Source organism: Chiloscyllium plagiosum, unplaced genomic scaffold, assembly GCF_037043375.1.
Source record: "Chiloscyllium plagiosum isolate Xiang-an unplaced genomic scaffold, Cpla_swu_hap1 HiC_scaffold_1, whole genome shotgun sequence".
Classification (NCBI taxonomy): domain Eukaryota; kingdom Metazoa; phylum Chordata; class Chondrichthyes; order Orectolobiformes; family Hemiscylliidae; genus Chiloscyllium; species Chiloscyllium plagiosum.
Window position 1 is genome coordinate 108909910 of NW_028270139.1, and position 25709 is coordinate 108935618.

Below are 25709 nucleotides of genomic sequence, written 5' to 3' on the forward strand. Positions count from 1 at the left end.
TGCCGTTGAGAAGGTGGTGGTGAGCTGCAGCCTTGAACCTCTGCAGTCCATATGCTGTAGGTTGATCCACAATGCCATTAGAGAGGGAATTCCATAATTTTGACCCAGCATCAATGAAGTATTGGCAATATGTTTCCAAGTCAGGGTAGTAAATGGCTTGAAGGGGATCTTGAAGGTGTTAGTGTTCCCATGTATCTGCTGCCCTTGTCCTTCTAGAATGAAGTGTTCATGGGTTTGGAAGGTGCTGTCTAAGAATCTTTGGTGAATTTCTTCAGTACATGTTGTAGATAGTCCACACTGCAGCCACTGAGCATCAGTGTAGATGCTTGTGGATGTAGTGCCAAGCAAGCGGGCTACCTGGTCCCAGATAGTGTCAAGCTTCTTAAGTATTGTTGGAGCTGCACTCATCATTTGCGTTTTGCTCTACTCAGATAAAATTTTGTGTATAGTTCAAGTTATTGTCTTTCTCATTGTGCCTTGTGTGATTTTGCTGAATTGTGTGGGTAGCTGTTTTTTAATCAGGAAAGTTTTCTTTTCATATATTAAGGAGGTAGGTTAAGTCAGTAGCATCTTCTGTCTTTTGCTTCTCTAAGTCCCTATCTATACGTGAACTTTAAGGACTGATGGTAAGACTACAACCTATTCTTTTTTGTTAGAGTAAATTCATCTAATAACACTTATAGAAAGATTAATAGATAATGATGTATACTTAAGATATCTTGTATTTGTTTAGTTGAAGATGTAATGTGGATTTTTGGAACACGTCATTCCTTGTATTTCAAAATTATATCAGCCACATTAATAAGTTTGTACTTCTGCTTTTAACAGGGAACATCATAATTTTGTGTATCTTTGTTTGAAGTTACTTTCCACTCATCTTTCACTGGCTCAAGCTGGAGGTACTGGAGCTGCTGTTCTCGGGCAACAGGGTAGACCACTAAGGAACTTGCTTTTTCGACTAATAGATTCAGATGTTCCAAATTCTATTGAAGAGGTAGGTGAAAAGTTCACTTAGTATTATCAGTAGCTGCCCCACAGTGATTCCTTACATCTGTGAATGTTTAAATATGCTATTGAGAGTTATGGAAACTGGCATGATAAGATTGACAGGAGAAAGTGAGGTCTGCAGATGCTGGAGGGGGGGTGCAGTGAGAGAGGGACTCACTGAAATCCTTGTAGAGGGAGGAAGAGAGCTTCTTCAGAAGGGCTTATGCCCGAAACGTCGATTCTCCTGTTCCCTGGATGCTGCCTGACCTGCTGCGCTTTTCCAGCAACACATTTCCAGCTATGATAAGATTGACAAGCAGGCCGCCTTATTTTATGACTTGAGAGTGGAGATGAGCTCTCTGCTGCGCGAGTGTAATGCTCATAGATTATTGCTGTGATCATGCAGCGTTTTCTCTCTCTAATGTCAGTGAAGCATTGCTGGAGACTTGAGATGAAATTTGTGTAATTGTCAAAAAGGTGCCAGAAAATTCAAGATTCAATAATGATTCAATTGTCCACTTTGCTGTCATTTAAGGTCTAGTATCTAGAAGGCATTGTCAATGGAAGTAAGCTATCTGCCCATCTTTAGTTTTACGAATTGCAGGAGACCCCTTGTATAACTTTGTATCAGATTTGTGCTAAATTTTCTGACTTACTTCAAGTATTATATGCTCAGGTATAATTTTGCTTCAGTCATTCTTTTGCAAAGATTTGGAGGGTTCTGCTGTTTGTGTTAGCAAGTTCAGAGAAGATGCTGCACAAACTGTTTAAATAATTTGTTTAAGCTAAATGCAAAGTCTGCATTGAATGAACTATACTGGGCATTGCTAGCTGTAAATAAAGAAGCATCAAAAGTATTTAGTAAGAATTGGATGGATATTAGAGGTGGTTGAAAGTTTTGGAGATCTGTAAGAAGAGGTTACTTTATACTTATGGTCCTGTATCTTAATCTTAATGAGAAATGCAGTATTACTAAGAATATGCAATTTGTATAATTCCCGAACCAGAGGACACAGTTTAAAAATTAGGGGTAGGCCACTTAGAACAGAGTTGAGGAGAAACTTCTTCAGAGAGTGGTGGGTGTATGGAATGCTCTGCCCCAGAAGGCTGTGGAGGCCAAGTCTCTGGATACTTTCAAGAAAGAGTTGAATAAAGCTCTTAAGGATAGTGGAATCAAGGTTTATGGGGATATGGCAGGAACAGGATACTGATTGAGGATGATCAGCCATGATCATAATGAATGGTGGTGCTGGCTCGAAGGGCAGAATGGCCTACTCCTGCATCTATTGTCTATTGAATATGCTGTGATTTTACAATGAATTTTGTTTTCAGAGAAATGAAACATTACATTTAGTTTATTTTTACTGCCATTACATGATAAGTTGTAAATACTGTACTTATTGTGTCCCACAGGCAGTCAATGAAACACTTTCAGTTGGTGCGTCTTTATTGTTGCCTCCACTCAGGGAACGTACTGAACTTCTACATAATCTGCTACCTCAAGGCCCAGAGAGATGGGAAAGTTTATCAAAAGGACAAGTAAGTGTTGGGTTTCTGCAGGTTTCAAAACAATTCATATCTCATGAATGTTGACTTGAAGAACAGCATAATATATATGAAGAAATCTTTTACCATTATTCATCCACTTCCTATCTTCTCACATCTAAACATTTTTTTCTAAATTATGGTTTAATTACTGTGGTATAAAATTAGAACAGCGCACAAAATTTCATATTTGTCCACTTCAGTATTTAAATATTACATTTACTTCAGTATAATGCAAGACTTCTGAAATAGGACAAATGTACTTTTGGTTGCTCAGGTGACAAGCTTGAATCTGTGGAGGTTAGATGGGCTAGTTGTGGAGAATGCAGCGTTACACTAATAGGATCTAGGTGGGATGCTCTTTGGTATGGATTCTATGGACTGAATGGCCTGATTCCACACTGTAGAGATTCCACGATTCCAATAAATGAATTTTTGAGAACAGAAAAGAAGCCTCTGAGAAAAGACAAAGTAACTTTTGAGGTGATTTCAAGAAAAACTCTGTGGACCCAAAAAACGATTTCTGACTGCTGTATTATATGAATTTCAATCCCCAAGCCCTTCTATTCTCTTGATATAAAGCTGCCTAATCCAGGCATGGGTAATTCAAAATTTCAGAAGATCCAAAATCCAGCATGGTCAGCCTCAATCCCAATGGTGCTGAAATTTCGGTATTAAACTGAAACTTTAATGTTGTTTTGCTATTATTATTATTACTAACTGAACTGAAATAATGTTTGCTGTAATTACTGTGCAGCATTATATTAGGTATCTAACCTTTCTCCAATTGTTTGATTGTTTCAAGTATTTCAAATGTTAGGTATACATTAACTTGAAATATACACATTTAGGTTTAATTAGCTTGGTATGTCTGTGAAATTAACATTAGCTGAACTGTAGTTAACTTGTCATTCTTTTAAATAGAGAATGCAATTGGATATAATACTGACGAGCCTACAGGACCAGTCCCACATCGCATCCCTGCTGGGTTATAGCTCACCTACTGACATAACTGAAGGCTTCTCACAAAGCTTCTTCCCTGATCAGGACTCATCCAAGTCAGGGATTATTGACAACTTCCACTTAGCAGAAATACTTTTGAAAACTCTTTTAAGGAACATCGGTTTTTACACTGTAAGATTTTCAGAGTTTCCTTTTTGAATGAGAAATTGATATGTTTCTTTGAATTGTTGCTATAATTTTTCTGATTGCCTGTCTTAAAAGGAACGTGCCTTTGGTGAGTTGGAGAAGAACAGTGATAAGCAGCAAAGTAATACAACACCCACAGAAAGTGGACCACCCTCCCATGTCCGTCAGCTGCTCTCTGCATTGCATAAACATTTGCTGGCTCACTGCTACTCACATTCTACTGCTAAGGTAATGTCAAATAGAAAGCAGAATGTAATTTAGCAACTCTTGTTCTATTACACTGTTTTAAAGTGAGAACAATTCAGGACAAAATTAATACTCACATGGACATTTTAGGTTAATAAGGAGAGCTGGAATGTTTTTTTTAAGAAAAAATGTCTAATAAATTTGCTGGAATATTTTGAGGAGGTAGCAGAGGATTAATCAAAACAATAAATCTGATAAGGTGTACGTGGACTTCCAAAGGATATTTGATACAGTGCAATAAATCAGATTTGTGAGCAAAGTTACATTTCACAGAATAGTTTGAGAACATAGACACAAAATTAACTGAAAAGCACAAAACAGATCAGTAGTTAATAGATATAAAAAAAGAAAATGCTGGAGAAAATCAGTGGGTCTGGCACCATCTGCAGAGAGCAAAGCAGTTAACATGTCTGATGCCACTTCAGCTATTTGTCTCTACTGATAGGTTTCTCCAGCATTTTCTGTTTTTATTTCGGATTTTCAGCATCTGCAGTATTTTGGTTTTATTTTATTGGTTAATAAATCTTCTTCAGGCTGGAAAATGTTTGTAGTTAAGTTCACCAGAAGTCAGTGTTGGATCCTTGCCCTTCCTGATATATGTTAACTATCTGCAAATTTCAAAGTGCTTTGAGCATAGGAGTTGGAAAGTCATGTTAAAGTTATATTGGACATTCGTGAGGCCTCCTCTGGAATACTGTCCCCAGTTCTGGTCACCCTGTTATAGGAAGGATATTATTAAGCTGGAGACAGTTCAGGAGAGATTTATCGGGATGTTGCTGGATATAGAAGGTTTGAATAATAAAAGCAACTTTTTTCACTGGAGTATAGGAGGTTGAGAGGCGACCTTCTAGACGTTTATAAAATAATGAGGAATATAGATAGAGTTAATGGTAGTTGTTTTTTCCCTAGGATGGGGGATTTCAAGACAAGGAGACACATTTTTAAGGTGAGAGGAGAGAGAATTAAGAAAGACATGAGAGGCTTTTTTTTTACACAAAGTGGTTTGCATGTGGAATGCAATTCCTGAGGACGTGGTGGACATGGGTACAATTACAGTGTTTCAAAAACATTTTGAGAAGTACATGAATAGGAAAGGTTTGGAGGGATATGAGCCAGGAGCAAAGAGATGAACCTAGTTTAGTTTTGGATTTAGTTTAGCATGACGTGATGCACTTTGGTCAGACAGTATGAAACAGTGTTGCATTTCTAAAGTAGGTGCAGGAGCAGAAAAACCTGGGTGTATGTGTGCACAGATCATTGAAGATGGTACAACAGGTGTACATCACAGTTCGTAAGCCATGTAGTGTCCTTGGCTTTATTAACAGGGGTATAGAGTACAAGTGTAGGGAGTTGACATTGAACTTGTAAGGCATTTGTTGCGCCTTCCCTAGAGTATTGTGTACAGTTTTAGCATTAATTACAGGAAAGATGTGAATGTATTGAAGAGAATGCAGAAGCAGTTTACAAGAATGGTTCCATTTTGTCTGTTATCCATTTTTCTTAAGTTTCCACCTACAGCCTTGACTGTTTTTGTCTTGTTTATATTGCTCTTAATATAAAGAAGCCATTCCCTCACTTTCACATCTCAATTTACAGCCATTTTACATCTGTTTCTCTTTTTCCACCATTAACAACCTCTTTTTGCACTGAACCTCTGTCTCTCAAAAATATTAAGAAACATACTTCCAACAGCTTTCAGTTCTGAAGAAAAGTCATACTACTTGAAACATGAGCTCTTGTTTCTCTCCACAAATGATGTCAGATCTGCTGAGTTTCTCCAGCATTTTGTGTTTGTTTCAGATTTCCTGCAACGACAATGTTTTGCCTTTTATACCAACCTAGAATCTGATTCCACAGAAATGTCTATCTTTTCCTTTTAGGATTGACTCCCCAATTACTATAGCCTTCTCACACCTAATCCTCCCCTGCTGTCCATCAGAGCCAACCCTGCTGCAACAAATTTGGCAAATTTGGTTCTGCCAATGTTTCTCTGAGGTCATTTCCACGCCCTCATAACAGTATCCAAATGGTATCTGCTTTGCTGGGGAATAGACACGGAGGGTTCCTGCACTGCCTGCCCTGTCCTCTTACTCTGCCTGATGGACATCCATTCTCTGCCTACCTATGATGTTTTGGGCTGAGGAGTGACAGCCTCTCTACATACTGTCTGTGACTCTGTGTTGTGGATATCCGGTATCCCCCAACTGCCACTCCCACACCAAAATTCAGGATTCCAGGAGCTGCAACTGCACACACTTTTTGTACGCATTTTGTTCTAGCAAACTGTTCTGAAAACATTCCATGGATTCCTCATGTAAACAACTTTATCAGTCACATTAGTGACAATGACCTAATAATCAGTCACTTGGCAGGAATTGATTAACTCCCTGGGTTAGTTTATTTAACATAATAAAACATATTGCAATTTATGAAACAGGTAAACAAGCAAACTGATAATGTGTGCTGCTTATACACTCACAGCAGACTATCTGCCAGGCAGATTTTTGACAGCTCATGGAATTCTTAGGAATGAACTCTTCAAGGCAATCCTCCCTCCTTTCACATCACCAGAGCTAAAATGATCAGATTCCTAATTGGATTCTAATGTATTGTTGTAGGAAATTGCTCTGAGTGCACTATGAATCCTTCCTTATGACCACCTCTACCAATCTACATTAAGGTTAAAATCAGCCTTAATTAATTAATGCACTGCCGTTATCTTTTACATGTCCTCATTATTTCTTGATTTATTCTCTGGCCTGGCATTTTGTTAGTTTTGAGTGTGTTGCTGGAAAAGCACAGCAGGTCAGGCAGCATCTGAGGAGCAGGAGAATCAACATTTCGGGCCAGAGCCCTTCATCAGGAATGAGGCTGGGGGCCGCTGGGGTAGAGAGATAATGGGAGGGGTGTGGGGCTGGAGAGAAGGTAGCTAAGAGTGCAGTAGGTGGATGGAGGTGGGGGTAAAGCTGATAGGTGGGAAGGAAGATTGACAGGTGGGACAGATCATGAGGATGGTGCTGAGCTGGAAGGTTGGAACTTGGGTCACTTATTGTATCCATTGCTCCCGATACGGTCTCCTTTACACTGGGGAGACTGAATACCTTCTCACAGAGTGCTTTAGAAAATGTCTCCGGGACACCCGCACCAATCAACCCCACCGCCCAGTGGCCGAACGTTTCAATTTCCCCTCCCACTCTGCAGAGGACATGTAGGACCTGGACCTCCTCCAACGCCACTCCCTCACCAGCCAACGCTTGGAGGAAGAATGCCTTATCTTCTACCTTGGGACCCTTCAACCCCAGGGCATCAATGTGGACTTCACCAGTTTCCTCATTTCCCCTTCCCCCGACCTTACCCCATTTCCAGCCTTGCAGCTCAGCACCATCCTCATGACCTGTCTTCCTTCCCATCTATCCACTCCACCCTCCTCTCCAACCTCCTCTCCAACTTATCACCTTTACCCCCACCTCCATCCACTTACTGCATTCTTAGCTACCTTCTCCCCAGCCCCACCCCCCTCCCATTTATCTCTCCACCTTCGAGGCTCCCAGCCTCATTCCTGATGAAGGGCTCTGGCCCGAAACATCGATTCTCCTGCTCCTCGGATGCTGCCTGACCTGCTGTGCAGGTCAGCAACACACTCTCAACTCTGATCTCCAGCATCTGCAGACCTCACTTTCTCCATATTGTTAGTTTTGGGAAGCTACTGACTACTGTGACCTGTGTCATCTTTCCCTTGTTATTTTTTATCTCTGTCCATACATCTTTTCATCTAAAATAAATTCTTGATAAAGTACTTTTTTTTTAATCATAGTGACAAAGCTACCCTTTACTTACCTGTCCTTTCAAAAGCCTCATAACGTGGTATTTAGTTCCTCGCTTTGATCATCTTGTAACCACAAAACAGGAACAGGCTCTTCGGTCCACCATGTCTGTGCAGAGCATGTTGCCATTCTAAACTAATCCCATCTGACTGCACATGGTTCCTATCCCTCTTCTCTCTGCCAGTTTGTGTGCCTGTCTCAGTGCTTCTGGTACTTTGCTAACATATAGTTTTTACCACCTCAGCAGTGCATTCGAGGCACTTGGCACCCTCTATGCTTAATAAAAACTCTCCTCGCACATATCATTTAAACTTTCCCCTCACTCTAAACTATGCCCCCTAGTATTGACACTTCCACTGTGGGACAGAGTCTCAGTAATCCACCCTATACATCCTCTTATAATATACTTGTATGAGATTGCCTCTCAGCCTCCAATACTCTGGCAAATATAATTCAAGTCTGTCCAACCTTTCCTTGTGTTTCTGTAATGGCTATAAAATCGTACCAAGCAGCCTATCATTTATGTTCAAAGTTTGTGAGAAGATTTGTAGCTCGGGTGCTCGTTGCTGTGGTTCTGTTCGCCGAGCTGGAAGTTTTTGTTGCAAACGTTTCGTCCCCTGTCTAGGTGACATCCTCAGTGCTTGGGAGCCTCCTGTGAAGCGCTTCTGTGGTGTTTCCTCCGGCATTTATAGTGGCCTGTCCCTGCCGCTTCTGGTTGTCAGTTTCAGCTGTCCGCTGTAGTGGCCGGTATATTGGGTCCAGGTCGATGTGTTTGTTGATGGAGTTTGTGGATGAGTGCCAAGCTTCTAGGAATTCCCTGGCTGTTCTTTGTTTCGCTTGCCCTATAATGGTAGTGTTGTCCCAGTCAAATTCATGTTGCTTGTCGTCTGCATGTGTGGCTACTAGGGATAGCTGGTCGTGTCGTTTCGTGGCTAGTTGATGTTTGTGGATGCGGATCGTTAGCTGTCTTCCTGTTTGTCCTATATAGTGTTTTGTGCAGTCCTTGCATGGGATTTTGTACACTACGTTAGTTTTGCTCATGCTGGGTATCGTGTCCTTCGTTTTGGTGAGTTGTCTGAGAGTGGCTGTTGGTTTGTGTGCTGTTATAAGTCCTAGTGGTCGCAGTAGTCTGGCTGTCATTTCAGAGATGTTCTTGATGTATGGTAGTGTGGCTAGTCCTTTGGGTTGCGGCATGTCCTCGTTCTGTTGTCTCTCCCTTAGGCATCTGTTGATGAAATTGCGAGGATATCTGTTTTTTGCGAATACCTTGTAAAGGTGTTCCTCTTCCTCTTTTTGTATTTCTGGTGTGCTGCAGTGTGTTGTGGCCCTTTTGAACAGTGTCTTGATGCAACTTCGTTTGTGTGTATTGGGGTGGTTGCTTTCATAGTTCAGGACTTGGTCTGTGTGTGTGGCTTTCCTGTGTACCTTAGTGGTGAATTCTCCATTTGGTGTTCTCTGTACCCTCACGTCTAGGAATGGGAGTTGGTTGTCCTTTTCTTCCTCTCTCGTGAATCGGATTCCTGTGAGTGTGGAGTTGATGATCCGGTGTGTATTCTCTATTTCTGTGTTTTTAATGATTACAAAGGTGTCATCAACGTATCTGACCCAGAGTTTGGGTTGAATTTGTGGTAAGACTGTTTGTTCTAACCTTTGCATTACTGCTTCTGCTATGAGTCCCGAGATCGGTGAGCCCATGGGTGTTCCGTTGATTTGTTCGTATATCTGGTTGTTGAATGTGAAGTGTGTTGTGAGGCACAAGTCCAGTAGTTTAAGTATACCGTCTTTGTTGATGGGTTCAACGTCCTGTTGTCTGTTATGTCTGTTCAGCAGGTTGGCTATTGTTTCTCTGGCTAGGGCCTTGTCAATAGACGTGAACAGTGCCGTTACGTTGAATGAGACCATGGTTTCTTCCTTGTCTATGTGTATATTTCTGATGATGTCCAAGAATTCCTGTGTTGATTATATAGAGTGTCTGGATCCGCTGATCAAGTGTTTCAGTTTCTGCTGAAACCAGACCAACAGCCACTCTCAGACAACAACTCACCAAAACGAAGGACCCGATACCCAGCATGAGCAAAACTAACGTAGTGTACAAAATCCCATGCAAGGACTGCACAAAACACTATATAGGACAAACAGGAAGACAGCTAACGATCTGTATCCACGAACATCAACTAACCACGAAACGACACGACCAGCTATCCCTAGTAGCCACACACGCAGACGACAAGCAACATGAATTTGACTGGGACAACACTACCATTATAGGGCAAGCGAAACAAAGAACAGCCAGGGAATTCCTAGAAGCTTGGCATTCATCCACAAACTCCATCAACAAACACATCGACCTGGACCCAATATACCGGCCACTACAGCGGACAGCTGAAACTGACAACCGGAAGCGGAAGGGACAGGCCACTATAAATGCCGGAGGAAACACCACAGAAGCGCTTCACAGGAGGCTCCCAAGCACTGAGGATGTCACCTAGACAGGGGACGAAATGTTTGCAACAAAAACTTCCAGCTCGGCGCACAGAACCACAGTATCATTTATGTTGTTAATCCATTATTTTTCCTGAGTACTACATGCATTCACATAAAGAACCATTTATTTTGCCTTTTTACAACTTCCCTTATTTACTACTAATTTTCCAGGTTTTCACTCTGGGTATTGTTATCCAAATAGCTGATAGTTGCCATGTAAATGTTGTCATACCTATTTGATTTGTAAGCCTAGATTTCTACTGAGGTCACCAACCCCTCCAGTTAGTTGAAAGCTTATTCTACTACTTCTGATTACCTGCCTCATTCACCTCACAGTCACTTTGGATATCCCTGGCCAACAACCAAATCAGAATTTATTCTAAAAGGTTTGACTGCCTCCTGGTATGGGCCATCCAGGTAACTTTTCCTCGGGTTGTTGTGTCACAGTGTCAGAGACCAGAATTTGAAGAGTGGAAATATTTTAATCACTTTTAGGGTGTTAGCTATAGTAGATATAGGGAGGAACAAAGCCATGAAAGATTTGAAAATAAGAATGAGAATTTTAAAACCAACATGTTACTTAGCCAGGAGGCAATATGGTTCAGAGCACAAGAGATGCTTGGAAAACAAGAGTTGTTGTGAGTTTTGGGTGATCTAGAATTTAAGAGTGTAGAAAGTGAGAGCCCAGTTTGCCAGTGTATTTATATTGTCAAGTGTAGGGATAATGGAGGCTCAACAGATGATTTGAGATAAGTGAACTCTGGCACTGGTACAGAGGTGCAAGTAGCCTGCTTTAGTGATCACATGATTGAGTTGGAATTTCTCAGGATCAAATATGGAAGCAATGTCATAAACAGACTGGTTTAATCTTTCTCATTTTCGGGGGAGAAGTTTGTGTCATATATGGGTTTCTTCAAGCCTGAAGTGTTGATTATAGATTTGGGTATCCACTTTTCTGTTCAAACGAGAAGAGTATGGTTGAATAAACAACATGAATTTTATTGCATATAACGAGTATTTACAAGTTAAAATAATGCGATCTACAACAACAGAGCTTGTTAGGGGCATAATAATAGCTCCAGACCTGTCTCCTATAAGCTCCTTCTTTACTCTGACATGGTATCAATTGATGGTGCTTACTGCAATTAATCATGTATTGAGCCTTTCAGACCCATATATTTGAAGTACATTATATAGAGGATTTCGAAATACATTAAATGAGCAAGCAGAGTTGATGTGAGGAAGAAATCATGCCTGATCATTTTTACTAGAATATTTTGAGGAGGATAGATAGAAGGAAATAAGTAAATTTAATATATTTAGACTTCCAGAAGGCATTTGATAAGGTACCAGCTATTATGCTACTTGAGTCCAGGGTGAATGTACATGACAAAAGTGGGAAGGCAAGTGGTGGGGATGGCACAGAGTCTGCAGAGGGATGTATACAGACTAAAAAAGTAGGCAAAGTCTTGGCAGTTAGAATATAATATAGGGTACATGTGAGTTTATGAACTTTGGCAGCAAGAATTGAATTGTTGAATATTATTTAAAAGTTTTACAAAAAGGAACCGAACAGTGATTTGCAAAATCTCTGAAAGCTCGTTAGGTAATAGGAACAAAAAATAGGATGTTGGCCTTTACTCCAAAAGGAATGGTGCATAAAAGTAGGCAGAGTTTGCCAACACTATACAAGGTGCTAATCAGACCATAGAAATACTGAGAACAGTTTTGGGTCCCTCATCTAAGGAAAGATATTGTGGTATTGGCTTTAACCCACAAAAGATTCATCAGGCTGATACCAGGTATGGAAGAACTGTCTAATGAATGGATGTCAAGTAGATTGGGCCTGTATTCTTTGGAATTTAGAAGGTTGAGAAGCGACCTTGAAATGTACAATGACAGGATAAATGTAGAGAGGTTTTTCCTTGTGGGAAAGTCTAGGAACTGAGTGCACAATTTCAGAATAAGGGGTTGCAAGCATAAAACACAATAGGAGGAATTTCTTGTGTTGGAAGTAATGAATCTGTGAAATTCTTCACTGCAGAGGATCTTTTGTGACTGTATTGTTAAGTATGTTCAAGGCTGAGATTGACAGGACTTTCATCAGTAAGGGAATTGAGACTTATAGGGAAAGGGCAAAAATGTTGAGTTGAGGATTATTAGGTCAGCCACGTTCTCATTGAAGGGCAGAGGATACTGAAAGGGCTGGCTGGCTTACTTCTGCTTTTAAGGCTTATAGCCTTCTAACAGCTGTCAGTAACTAGAAAACAGAATCTGGAACAAGGACTGAAATAATCATTTCAGTTTACTCAGTATTTAATTGGAAGAAACTCTTGCTTATTTGGTAATGGCTGTTGGATAAAATGTAGCAATAATGGAGGAGTCAATAGAGTGGGTAATGAAGTAGAACTATGTATTGTTTGCACACGTGGATATTGATGTGCTTTCAGGCAATGTTGCTTAAAACAGCAACAGCAACATAGATGAGAAATAGGAGAGGTCAAGGATTGATCCATGGGGACACCAGAGGTAATGATGCAGGATTAGGAAGAGAAACGATTGAAAGTGAAATGATTAGATAAGGTTTATCTGAATTTCCTTGAGAAAAGAGAAAGGAGGGGAGACTACAATTAGTCTTACCCCTTCTGTAGGACAAGGATACCAAGTTGGATAGTTTCTTCTAATTGACTTGGTAATGGTTTTTATCTTTTGCACACCCTTCAACTGTGCCTCTTCTTCCCCCCCCCCCCCCCCCCCTCCGCCCCACCACACCCACGCTCTCACACATACAACAAGGCCCACAAATATTTGAATGTGAGTGTAGCTGGTGCTCTCGAACATTGTTTTCTGGGAAATGAAGATTAATGTTCGAAACTTATGGTGCTGAATCTCGAAGGTTGAATAAAATCAAAGCGAGCAAGTAAGTCAGGACCAGATTCATTAGGTGATGTCAAGCTTTGTTTTATCAGAAATTGTGAATAGTTATTTTGATAATTCTGACGAGATATCGTGTCATCCCTGTATTCTTTATTTTAGGATCACTTGAGCATAGATTTGCTGCATAAACATGTAAAGTTGCTGCTGCTATATGCATCTGATACCTACAGACGATCTGCTCTTCTTCTGAAAGAAAGCTTGCTGGATAAAAGTGTCACAGAAAAACTACATGGTAAGAGCTCCCCCTATACAGGTTTTATGTATATATCCTAAATGCCTGTCTTCACCAAAATACTACTTTTTTTCTTATGTTATAAACAGATCTTCGGGCCTTGTGCACATGTAATTTTGCTATTAATTAATTCCCCTTTTAGCACCCCAACCAAGCCAAAAAACAGTTCACAACTTAAACCATTTTTAAAGGACAGTATAAAATCCAAAATTGCAGAGCAATTGGAAATACATGATATTGTCAAGCAGTGTCAGATTGGCAGCATGAAGGGCAAATTATTCCTGACAAATTTATTAGAATCTTTTTAAGGAGGTAATAATTACTTACAATATAAATGACTTGGATAAGAAATTGTTGTTAAGTTTGTGAGTGACACATAAATAGGTGGTAAGATAAGTGGGGATGGCAGTGCAGAGATGTACAAATGGGCTAATTCAGTGGGCAAAAACTTGGTGGTTGGAATATAATGTGGAAAGATGTGAGCTTATATACTTTAGCAGGAGCAATAAAGGAACTGAATAATGTTTTAAATAGAGAAAGACTGCAGAAAGCTATAGCACAAAGGGGTTTGAGGTGGGGGTTCTCATGCATGAATCTCAATGTTAGCATATACAATCTTAACAGATAATAAGGAGCAAACATGGAATATTTGCCTTTATTTTAAATAGGATAGAATATAACAATAAGATAGTCTTACTAAAACTATACAAAGCAATAATTAGACCACACCTTGACCACTGTTAACAGTTTTGTGAACCCTTTATAGTAAGAAAGATGTATTAGCATAAGAGGCAGTCTGCAGAAGATTTAGTAGGAAGGATGCGGTTGAGTAAGTTGGGCTTGTACTTGGTGGAATTTAGAAGAATAAGCGGTGATCTTGTTAAAACACTTAAGGTCTATAGGGAGCTTGACAGGGTAGGTGTGAAGAGGTAGTTTGCCCACTGGAAGAGTCGAGGACCAGAAAGCATAATCTCAGAATAGGAGGTTATTTAATTAAGACCAAAATGGGAATAAATGTCTTCTGAGGATAGTGAATCTGTGGATGTTTGTACTACAGAGTGCAGTTGAGCCTATGTCATTAATTATATTGAAGTCCGAAATAGGCAGATTTTTAATCAGTAGGTGATGCCCTGTTTACTGGTCTTCGAAGTCCAATACATCATCCGGGAAATGACTGTTAACCCAGGCAAGAAACGTAGATCTCAGACTGAAGCAGAAATTGGAATGAATTGCTGCACAACCAGCGCAGATATATTCCTTGTTATCCTATCTTCACGGTAAGGCCCCTGGCTGCATGAAAGAAGTGTTGGCAAAGAGCCAAATGAGAGCGGGGTTTCTTCAGGAAGAATCTGAGACTTCTGTAAACCATTAAGTATTTTCCTACAGTGAACATGAGATCTGGCGAGATAGAAGCATTATGTCTAATTGACATTTTGTGGGAGGTGTCAACTATCACTAGTTTTTCCATGTCTATCAGGCTGAAGAGTGAGAGCTGATTGTCTTTTCCCTCATCCAGGTCCCTACTCATTGGGTCAGACATTACCTTTCATGGCTTCATTGAGCTCTCCCTTTCTTTACTTAATCACACTTTTCATTATCTGGGATTTCTAGAAGTTCATGACCTCATCAATACTCCAGTGGAAGGAAGGCACTGTGTCATTGTGTCGAGGTCAAACATATTAGGAGATATTTGGATGTCCTTGGAAAACCAATATGGTGATTGCTATGAGCAGCACAATACAAGGTCAGAAGACAGGGCACAGGGCTTTGACCTTCCTAGCAGGGAATTGGGCTGTTCTTTTACATGCCTGCACCACTATAGTTCTTAAAGATCATGCCAACCATCTCCAATTAGACAACTTTGGACCTTGCTAAAGCACCACACTAGGTATAATCCTGGGAGCTACTCCCATCACTGTGGGAGAAAAGGATAGATTACCCATTTGGCTCACCAATTTCAGCAACAGAGATGCTTCCCTCCAACCATGAGCTCCCAATGCTGTCCTTAAACCTGCCACTGCCATGGACAGAGGACCAACTGAAGGACATACTCTTACCTCATTTCAACAAGTTGGAGGAGTGCCAGTAGATGCAGCTTGTTTCTACATTCACCAAGTACTGGAAAACTTTGATTAAACATGATGATGACATTGGATACTTCAACCTGGTAAACCACAGAATTGTGACTAAACATGACGATCTGTTTGAAGATTTCTTACCACTAGATTCCAAACCATCATGGGGGGGGATGTCTGGAACAATCTGCAGAAGTCTTTGGATGGAGGCGACATCCAAGAATCACCATATCCAGACACCTCTCCCGAAGTCCTAATGAGAAAGGCACAAAACTGAGGATTTGTGTTAATTACTGGGCACTTAAGGCAAAGACCCATAAGAATGCTTACCCTCTGCCAATGTTTTCTGCAGTCTCGATTGGGTCACGGTTATAACCAGCTACCCATCGTTGATTGAAATGCTGAAAAGACAGCATTGCAAATAAGCACCAGGGAATTTTAGAATGCACAAGAATGTTGATTGTACACGGTCATGCCCCTGATTTCTTTAGTTTTATAATGGATAAAGCTTTTGGTAATCTTAATTTTCGGTCTATCATCTAAATGGAAGATATATTTCATGCTTGATTTAAAATTCAGAATTCAAACCAGAGAAGTGCAAACTTTTCTGGACAAAAGTACAGTATGTGAGGCACTTTGTTACCAAGGAAGGCATTACTCCTGATGATGAGAAGATCTGAGGAGGAGGGAAATGGCCTTGCTCTAAGATGCAGAAGGAACTGTATGAGTTTCTTGGTCTAGCTGGTCACTTCAAAGGGTTTGTGCAAGACATTTGGCCATCCTACTCCATGATTTACTGAGGAAATCAGAATGTTGCAGGCACAGTTGAGAAAAGATCCACAAGACATGATATTTTTAAGGAGAATCAGAGGTTGAACCACAGCACCCTCCAGCAGAAGCTTGTCACATCATCCTCCCTTGGCTACTTGAATTTCCAATTTCCTTGTATTGGAAACAAACGCTGGTTTCTGTGGCCCAGGAGTAGTGCTGTCACAGATTCAATGACAAGATCAGTAAAGTTTGAGGACAATATTTCATCCTCACTAACACTCAACACTGGAGCCCCCCCCCCCCCCCCCCCCCCAGGGGTGCGTACTCAGCCCCCTACTGGATTCATTGTATACTCATGACCATGTTGCCAAATACCAGACAAATGCCGTTTACAAGTTCGCTGAAGACACCACCATAGTCGGTCGAACCTCAGATGGCAATGAAACAGACTACAGACGGGAGATGGGAGACCTCGAAAAATGGTGCACTGAGAACAACCTAGCTCTCAATGCCGGCAAAACCAAGGACTTTCAGTGGGATGTTACTCACGCCCTCTACGCATTAACCGTACAGAGGTGGAACGAGTGGAGAGTGTCAAGGTCCTGGGAGTGGTCATCCACAACAAGCTTTCTTGGACTGTTCATGTGGACGCACTGGTTACAAAGGCCTAACAACGTCTCTTCTTCCTCAGGCAGCTGAGAAAATTTGGCATGACGGTGAATACCCTTGCCAATTTTTATAGGTCTGCCAGCGAGAGCATTCTGTCTGGATGTATCACTCCCTGGTATGGCAACTGTACCATTCAAGATCGGAGACGGTTACAGAGAGTGGTGAACTCGGCCCGGGCAATCACAAAGGCCAACCTCCCATCTATAGGCTCCATCTACCAGACCCGCTGTCAAAGAAAGGCCACCAGCATTCTCAAAGATCCATCCCACCCTGGCAATGTTTTTCCACAACCTCTACCATCGGGGAGAAGGAACAGAAGCCTGAATACACACACTAGCCAGTTTTGAAACAATTTCTACCCACTGTTGTCAGAATATTGAGTGGGCTCACAAACTCTTAGCATTCACCTGTACCTGTGTTTTGGGTTTTGCTACTGTTTACCTATTGTATGCTTATCGACGCTGTTTAACTGTGTGATCTGCCTGTGTTGCTCACAAGACAAAACTTTTCACTGTGCCTCTGTACACGTGACAATCAATTCCATTCAATTCAAGAGAATGGTTGTCGCTTATGCTTAGTGAGAGGACTATGGAAAATTATTATGATATGAAACACAGACTAAGAGTTTTGAGATGGGCTGTTTCCCAGAGTTCAAAGACATTCTGATTCCTGCAGTTCACAGACTACAACCCATTCAGCTAGTTTCAATTGTCTGCCAAGCTGGGAGCAACAGATACCAAATGGGTTGCTGAACTTGCACAATTTCGATTCCAGATCTAGTACAGATCTGGCAAACGTAACACAAATGCTGATACGTTTAGTTGGAAAATTGACTTTGACCTTGAGATAAAACCAACCCTGCCTGGCTGAAGGAGGCTATGGTTGACATCATACGCATGCTCCAAGTCAGTGGCAGAATTCCAACCCAGATTCCCTATGGCATTCAGACCAAGATTCAGCAGTGTGTTACTAATATGCTTAAGAGTGAAGTCCTATCCAGGTACAGGCAGATGGAGACAGGTGTAGTTTCACTTTTGCCATCTATTTTGAAAGAGAGCCTCAGCTTCAGTTGATTGACATGGGTATCAGTAAACTGTACCACTACTAGAAGGCCATCAACCCAGTACCAGTCAGAGGGAATCCTGATAGGCATGGAAACTGTCAAGATGCTGAAAAGGATCGGGAAGAAGGATGAAGTCCTCTCTTGGCTGGTTCATGTCAAGAAAAGAGAGGTGAAATAACTCGAACTCCCTGACTGCCTCAAATGTCAAGTGTAGGTAGCAATTTCTGATCAAACATGAAAGATGATCACCGTTACCAGAGAACAATGTTACAGCACAGGATAGCTGCTGATGTTGATGACTAATACTGTAATTGTGAGAGGTGTACTTTGGCCAAAGCAGGAGAATGAGTTCACCCTAGTTTGGGATTCATGGTTGCCAAGAGACCTTTGAAATCCTTGCAATGGATTTTAGTAATAATGGAATCAATCATATTCTTGTACTCACAGATGTCTTTACCAAGTTCAAGTGCAGGCCATTCCCACACGTGATCAAAAAGCCTCCACTACAGCTGGTGTGTTCATGCATGATAGATTGTTCATTTGTCTTCCATGTTGGATTTGCAGTGATCAGGGTGCAATGTCAAGAGCAAGATCCTATTGGAGCTTTGCAAATTCTATGGCATTGCCAACAAATGCATTCAGAGGGTAATGGAAAGTGCTAATGATTCAAATGTACTCTGCTTGACTATCTGCATACCTTGCCTCTTGAGAGTAAACAAAAGTGACTTGAGTGCTTTCTGGAGCCGATTTATGTAGTGATTATAATGAGGTCAGCCAGGTGGATCTCAGAATTTGAGTTCCCTGATTTGGGGCAGTTAATCAGGTCCAATTAGGGAGCCCTGGCTTACTTGTATAAACAGGAGTGTCAGGCATCCTGTTCATTCTGAGAGTCGTCTCTGAGGGAGTTGGATCAGTGCCAAGCACACAACACATGTAAGTAGAAGGTGATTTGGTGATGGGATACCGGCTGTTGAGGACTCATTTCAGTTTATGCTTAGAATTGCATCCAATACTCTTCCATGGGTTTTTTTTTTCTCCACACTGCCTCTTTTTTTTAATCTGTCTACTTCGACTGACCACTTCTGATGGAGATGGTGAAGTCAGTGAGTGGATAGCTGAATGTCGTATGCCAGATGATTAAAATAGAATTTGAGTTCTGAGAGAAGTGCTGAGAAGAAAAAGATTGACCGATCACAAGGCTAACAGATTAACCTATGTAATGTGCAATGGTGTGCCTCAAAAATCTGAATAGCAAAGATCGGAATAAGTCAGAAGTCAGACAACGCCAAATTATAGTCCAACAGGTTTATTTGAAATCACAAGATTTTGGAGCACTGCGCCTCATCAGGTGAAGTGTCAGGATAAGATACAGGACGTGTGGGACCATGAACCCAGAGTCATCAAGCAACTGTTCACAGCTGGCCACACTTATGTTGTTGAATCAATAGCTAGAGAACAGTCTCAAAGTGGTACACAGAGGGAGTTTGCTTGAGGCCAGGAGTCTGGTGAATGATGTGAAGACAAACAACTCACTCACTGATATCACAGAGCCTCAAGTGTTGATACGTAATGGCTCGAGTGGTGTGGAATCCTGAAGTTATCTGGTTGTTTTGAATCCAAGAGTGCATCCAGTTCAGGGAGGCCCAAGGCAGAAATTGAACTAAGAAGTGCTGCCAGTCGTATGACTGCTAAAGCTTTGACTGACCGAGACCCCAAAGTAGACAATCTGCCACAGTGCTTGGATGCCTTGGAAATTTCTAGTACAAATACAAAGCTGAGAAGGTCCTGTCAAGTAAATCTGGACATTGTCCCAACACATACTATTTGTGTAGATAGTAGTGCAAGAGGAAAATACTACTGTTAATGTGAATTTGAACTTTCTAGCCACTATTGAAACATGCAGCTGCTTAACATTGTGCTATGTATTATTGCCGGGATGGCAAGTTTCAAGCAGGGCAGTGTGAAATGGGACCTTCAGGCGGTGACCTGATTGGGGGAAATGAGCAAGGGAAATGCAGTTTTCCAGATCTCCATCAGCAGATGCCAGGAAAAAAAAGAGGGGATCTAGAGTAGTTGAACACATTGTCACGGAAAGAAGGGGTGTCTTTGGTAGGGAGTGGGCTGATGGGATGGGGGAGCAGACAGGAATTCCTCAGCCCAATGTAATCTACATGATTGTTCCATGTACATAGTGTATGTAGGTCCTTGTTTATCCTTAATTTCCTTTCCTGTTTCTAATAACCAACTGTCAGCAGGATAAAGGATCCCGGCTTCATGATATTTGGGCCATGCTTGTATTAAATCTGATGTTACAAGAGCATTGATTTTCTGAGTTTCTGGTGCAATATTATTCCCTGGCCTGTCTGCACAGACTACCGAATTTATTCAGACATTGATCTTTGTGAAATCATGCTGTAACATTGACTTCCATTTTCTCCTGCATAAGTTATTGCATTTCAATATACAGTACAGAGGAACCTCAATTATCCAGCATTCGATTATCCAAATTTCAGATTATCCGGACAAGATTGCAAGGTCCTGACACTTGGCTAAACTGTGTTATCCGGCATTCAATTATCTGAACATTCGAACAAAATACCCCCTGTCCGTGTTGTTCGGATAATCGAGGTTCCTCTCTATTGTGGTTCATTATTTTAAGATGTTAAATGATGTGATAAGGCCCTGCAAAAATAGGTTTTTTAATAACCTATGTATCTGAATAAATTATGCATTTTACATGTTTAAAAAACTAGTAACACATTTTCAAATTTTAAGTAAATTGGTGTTTCCTTTGTATTAAGCTGCTATATTCAGCATTTAATTATATAAATAAAAGTTCCCATAGAAGATAAATTAGTGTTTTTATATTGCTAGATTACAGTTGTATGCAGAATTCTAGTGAAGTATTTTGTGTCACATAGGAATCTTACTTTAATGACTATTGAGTTTATATTGATTATTTAATGTAAGAAAAAGAAGCTAGTATAGATATAAAAGTCAGCATTCTGATCAATGGTTATCAAAAGCTTTGGTCCTTCAAAATTTTGTGATTTTGTTTTTTTGCTTTTAGGTATTCTTTTTAACTCTGCTGCTGGAAGTGTTTTGTGTCAAGTGATCTACTCCCTTCTGTTGCTACCTGTTAGCATTGTACGACCTTTACTAAGCAATCTTCTAGATCTGCTCCAACCTCTTGATCATCTAATCCGGCTTTTACCAGCTGCTATGTTACTGGAGGAGCAGGAACTTGAATGGACAATGCATGGTTAGTTAAACTGATTTCGCTGTCATTTTAGTGAAATGAATTAATTTGGAAATGGGCTAAAATGAGTATTGTTACAAATCAACAATTAAGTTATGCAGATTAGTTAGTTAAAGCTCCTTTGGCCTGCAGCTAATACTCTTTAGCAGTTGGAGTATGTAGATGGAACATACAATGTGCGCTGCCACTATTGTTTTGAATCTGGTCACTGGTCAGCTGGTGAAGTTCCACTTATTCAGATGTATAATCATCGTGCAGAAGCTGATTGAGTTTGTTGCAAAATGTCTCCATGTGGGGTGATAGCAGAGATTTTGGTTACTTTGTCTGTAACTGTTAAACTGTTGGTAACTGTTAGTACAATTGTAGGGAAAACTAAATCCAATCATTCTGGGCTTTGCTCATACTAGGTAGCTATGGTATTCCTGTACTCCAAAGTGGGGAATTGGCTCATAATTTTCTTGACACAGACAGCCTGCTTCTAGATCGCATTGACTGTGTTCACGTTGAAATCTCAAATGTTAGCTGAAATGTCACTTTTGTAAGAACTCAAGTCTAACTTTCAATTATTCAGACTTTTATTTGGGGGGTGGGGCGTGGAGAGGGAGAATCGGTGGATATGGATGACAGTCATATGACTTCTATGGGATCCTTGGAATCAGGCAAAGAGTGCAGAGGTGATCCAGAATGAAGATTAGCACTGGCCACACTGATTTACTGAGTCCATGTATCTGACATGTTTTAGGGTCAGGAGGTTCCTGCTGCCAGACTGTGACAGATTGTATTCTGCTTGAAAGGCAGAAGCTTTGACTCCATTTTGTTAGAAGCAATGAAGTTAGGGAGCCTGGATAATTTTGAGTGCAGAAGCGTGCACCATGGTACAGTTTCAAGAGCAGATTTTTGTTATGCTATTTGCCTCAAAGCTGTTCAAAGATCCAGCAGTGTCTATGGTGTAAATTTCACCTCTCTCACACTAACACAGTAATACACTCTTTTGGAAGTTGATTTTAAAAATAAGCATTTTATTCTGCTATAAAACACATTATTGTCGTGTGTTGCTGTGCAGCTATGAGACGGTTTGCCAACATACCATGAATGGGCAGATTGTCTTAACTGTAAATATTGGAGAGACTAGGCTTGTGTCCTTGAAGTTCAGAAGAGCAAGCGATGACTTGATGAAAACCTAGAACCTCTGAAAGGATTTCAGAGGCTAAGAGTGAGATAATGTAGAATCCGAGGTCACACTTAAGACATTAGGTGAAATTCTTCCTCACAGAGTGTTGCAAGCCTTTGCTATTCTCTTCCTGAAACTGCAATGAAAGCAGAGACTGAATGTTTTTTTGGCAGAGGTAGATAGATTGTAATCAGTGGTAAGTATGAATGTGAATTTGAGGTTACAATCAGATCTGATATGATTTTATGAAATGCTGGAAGAGACGAGAAGGGCTGATTGGCTTACTCCTTCTCATTTGTGTATTTTGGGAAATTCTGAAGCAGTTGTTCATAGTTTGCAAAATTATCCATTAACAAATGCTCTTGGTTGGAATAGTCATTGCATGTTTGCATGTTTGGATGTTTCACCTGTTGCATAGCGAGACATTGAAAGTATAAATTGATATTGTGTTGCAGTGAGGAAAACTGAGCATTTGGGCAATCAACTGTTGCTGCCTTAATCAATCAGGTTAAAGGATTGTGAAATGCAAAATGCAAAGTTCAAGATCAAAGGTTGCAAATGTATGGTAAATCAGGTATAAAAATACAACTAGAAAGGGAAAGAAAAATTGGATTGAGGGAGGAAAAATAAGAGACAAAGGAATGTAATTTTAAATTTATATCTTTGAAATTCTCAGCAACCTGAGGAAATGAAAATTCATACTTTTAGTGTCCGAGGTTGTTTGAAAACAACTAATGCTGACTGCATTGTTTAAAAAGCTAATTTAGGAATGCATTGGACAAGATTTATTTTTGAGATGAGGTTAATTGTTCCCCATGCAAATAAAGCAAATTTAAGCGACTGAATACCTCTGTGATGAACTAGGCAGTGATATGCTATTTTCACAAAGTTAATGGCAGAATGCCACAATTTGGCAGCAGCTTTGGGGCTTCCACATTTTACCTTGCATCTGATCGGGGATTTTGTTGCTATAGTATGCCAAATGCTATTAGCTTTGTTATTTCTATTTACATTGTCATCATATAAGTTGAAGTGAAGTCACCTGAGGAACTCAGCAATTAAAATGTAATGTTAACTATGTTCTTAGAATCTGAAAGCAGTCCAGAAAAATCCATTTCAACTGATGCTAAATCTTGGATTTGGCTAATTGATATGGAACGGACGATTTCCTTCACTGTTGGGCAGTGTCTTGGAGAAATGCTGCAAGGTCCTGTTTGTTCAGCGGAAGAAGAGAACTCTGCATACTGGCTACAAAGCCACCTCCTCAACAATGGACTTGAAATTGACTCTGAACAACTTGGTAGGCTCATGTTTTTATGTCCCTTGTACCGTTTAAGAAATATGTAACAGGCTAAGTCTTGACTGAGCTTTTACCAAGTCTTTTAATCCACTGCGATAAATGGTGTACGTTTTTCTATGCAACTTTACTCCAAGTAATTTTCATTCATGTTTCCTAAGAATTTTATGTTTGAGTAATTGTTGTCAGTGATTTCTCACATATCAACTCCTGGAGTGGATACAACATGTGAGGTTATAGTCATTAGGGATGAGGGCCATTCAATTTTGCCTTAAATTTATCAAAAACTGTAATATGCATAAACGTTTTGATAGAAACTAGAAAGATATTGGAAAAAAAAACGAATTAACTAAACATTTAGCCTATTTACTTATTTTGGAACAATGTGTAACAATTTGCCTGTCAGGTGTACCTTCAAAACAGTGATTATACGCAACATAAATTACTGTGAAGCATTTTCAGATATCTGAGGGAATGGCTTGATGGTAGGATATGAAGATGGGGAGTTGTTTTTCGGCCTGTGACCAATGGTGTTCCACAGAGATTGGTACTGGATACACATTTGTCATTTATTCTCACCCAGTGGTTTATATATAGGGGGCATGGTTAGTAAGATCATGGATGATACCAAAATTCGTAGTGTAGTGAACAGTGAAGAAGGATTTCTAGGGTTACAAAATGATCTTTATCATTTGGGTCCATGGGCTGAGGAGTAGCAGATGGAATTTAATTTAGATAAATGCAAGGTATTGTATTTTGGTAAAACAAACAAGGGCCCTGGATAGTGTTGTAGAACAGAGAGACCTAGTGGTTCAGGTACATAATTCTTTGAAATTTGTGTCAGAGGTAGACAAGGTGGTTAAAAAGGCAACAAAAGCAGAAATTGCTGGAAAACTCAGCAAGTCTGGCAGCGTCCGTGGAGAGAAATCAGTTAACATTTTGGGTTGCGAGACCCTTCGTCAGAACTGCCTACAGATGCTGCCAGACCTGCTGAGCTTTTCTGGCAATTTCTTGTTTCTGATTTACAGCAAATGCAGTTCTTTCAGCTTTTTTTTGTTGGTTGAGAAGGCATTTCGCATGTTTGCATTCATTTCTCAGACCTTTTGAGTATCAGAGTTGGGATGTCATGTTGAGGTTTTCAGGACTTTAGTGAGATCTCTTCTGTAGTACTGTGTGCAGTTCTGGTTGCCATGCTATAGGAAGGATATTATTAAATCGGAGAGGGTTTAGAACAAAATTTACCAAGATATTGTCAGGAATGGACAGTTTGAGTTATAAAAATAGCTTATATAGCCTGGGACTTTTGTCACTGGGACTTTTTTCACTGAAGCTTAGAAGGCTGAGGAGTGACTTTTATGGAGGTTTATAAAATCATGAGGGGCATAGATAATGTAAATAGCAAGGGTATTTTCCCTAGCGTGGGAGAGTTCAAACCATGGGGGTATATTTTTAAGGTTAGAGGAGAAAGTTTTAAAAAGGGAAAGAGGCCAACTTTTACAGAGTAGTTGGTGTGTCGATTGAACTGTCAGAGTACAGCTATAGCATTTAAAAGACATTGGATAAGTACATGAATAGGAAAGGTTTGGAGGGATATGGGCCAAACACAGTCAAGTGGGACTAGTTTAGTTTGGAAACATGGTCAGAATGGGCTAGTTAGACTGAAGGGTCTGTTCCCATGCTGTATGACTCTGATTCTATTAGAAGTGCAATGGAAGTGTAGGAAAGCCCTTTTCAAAATGGCCAGATTGTATCCCTCATCATTTACTTCTTTCACAAAAAGATATTCAGTTTTCTCTTAAATTTACTGATGTTATAGAGTTTATATATAATTGTGGCTCACACAGATTAGTCCATTAATTCACTGCATGTTGTATAAAGTAGTTAAATCTAAATGGTCCACCTTCCCTGTACTGAGCTAGTGTTGATTTTCTTCAATGTAATTTTGTGGTTCTGTTGGTTAATTGTTTAATTGGTATTGAGATTGATCAGTGTTGGATGAT

General features: G+C 40.4%; 1 protein-coding gene across 3 annotated transcripts in view; it reads left to right on the plus strand.

The window, feature by feature from the left end:
• The window catches only part of LOC122548398 (putative E3 ubiquitin-protein ligase HERC1), a 377691-nt gene that overhangs the window by 85887 nt on the left and 266095 nt on the right, over positions 1-25709 (plus strand). For all 3 annotated transcript variants that reach the window (XM_043686981.2, XM_043687001.2, XM_043686991.2), the window contains exons 12-18: positions 829-994; positions 2401-2526; positions 3457-3666; positions 3757-3909; positions 13272-13404; positions 21053-21244; positions 23500-23712. In XM_043686981.2, the coding sequence (XP_043542916.2) occupies positions 829-994; positions 2401-2526; positions 3457-3666; positions 3757-3909; positions 13272-13404; positions 21053-21244; positions 23500-23712 (1193 nt within the window). The remainder of the gene's footprint in view (positions 1-828; positions 995-2400; positions 2527-3456; positions 3667-3756; positions 3910-13271; positions 13405-21052; positions 21245-23499; positions 23713-25709) is intronic.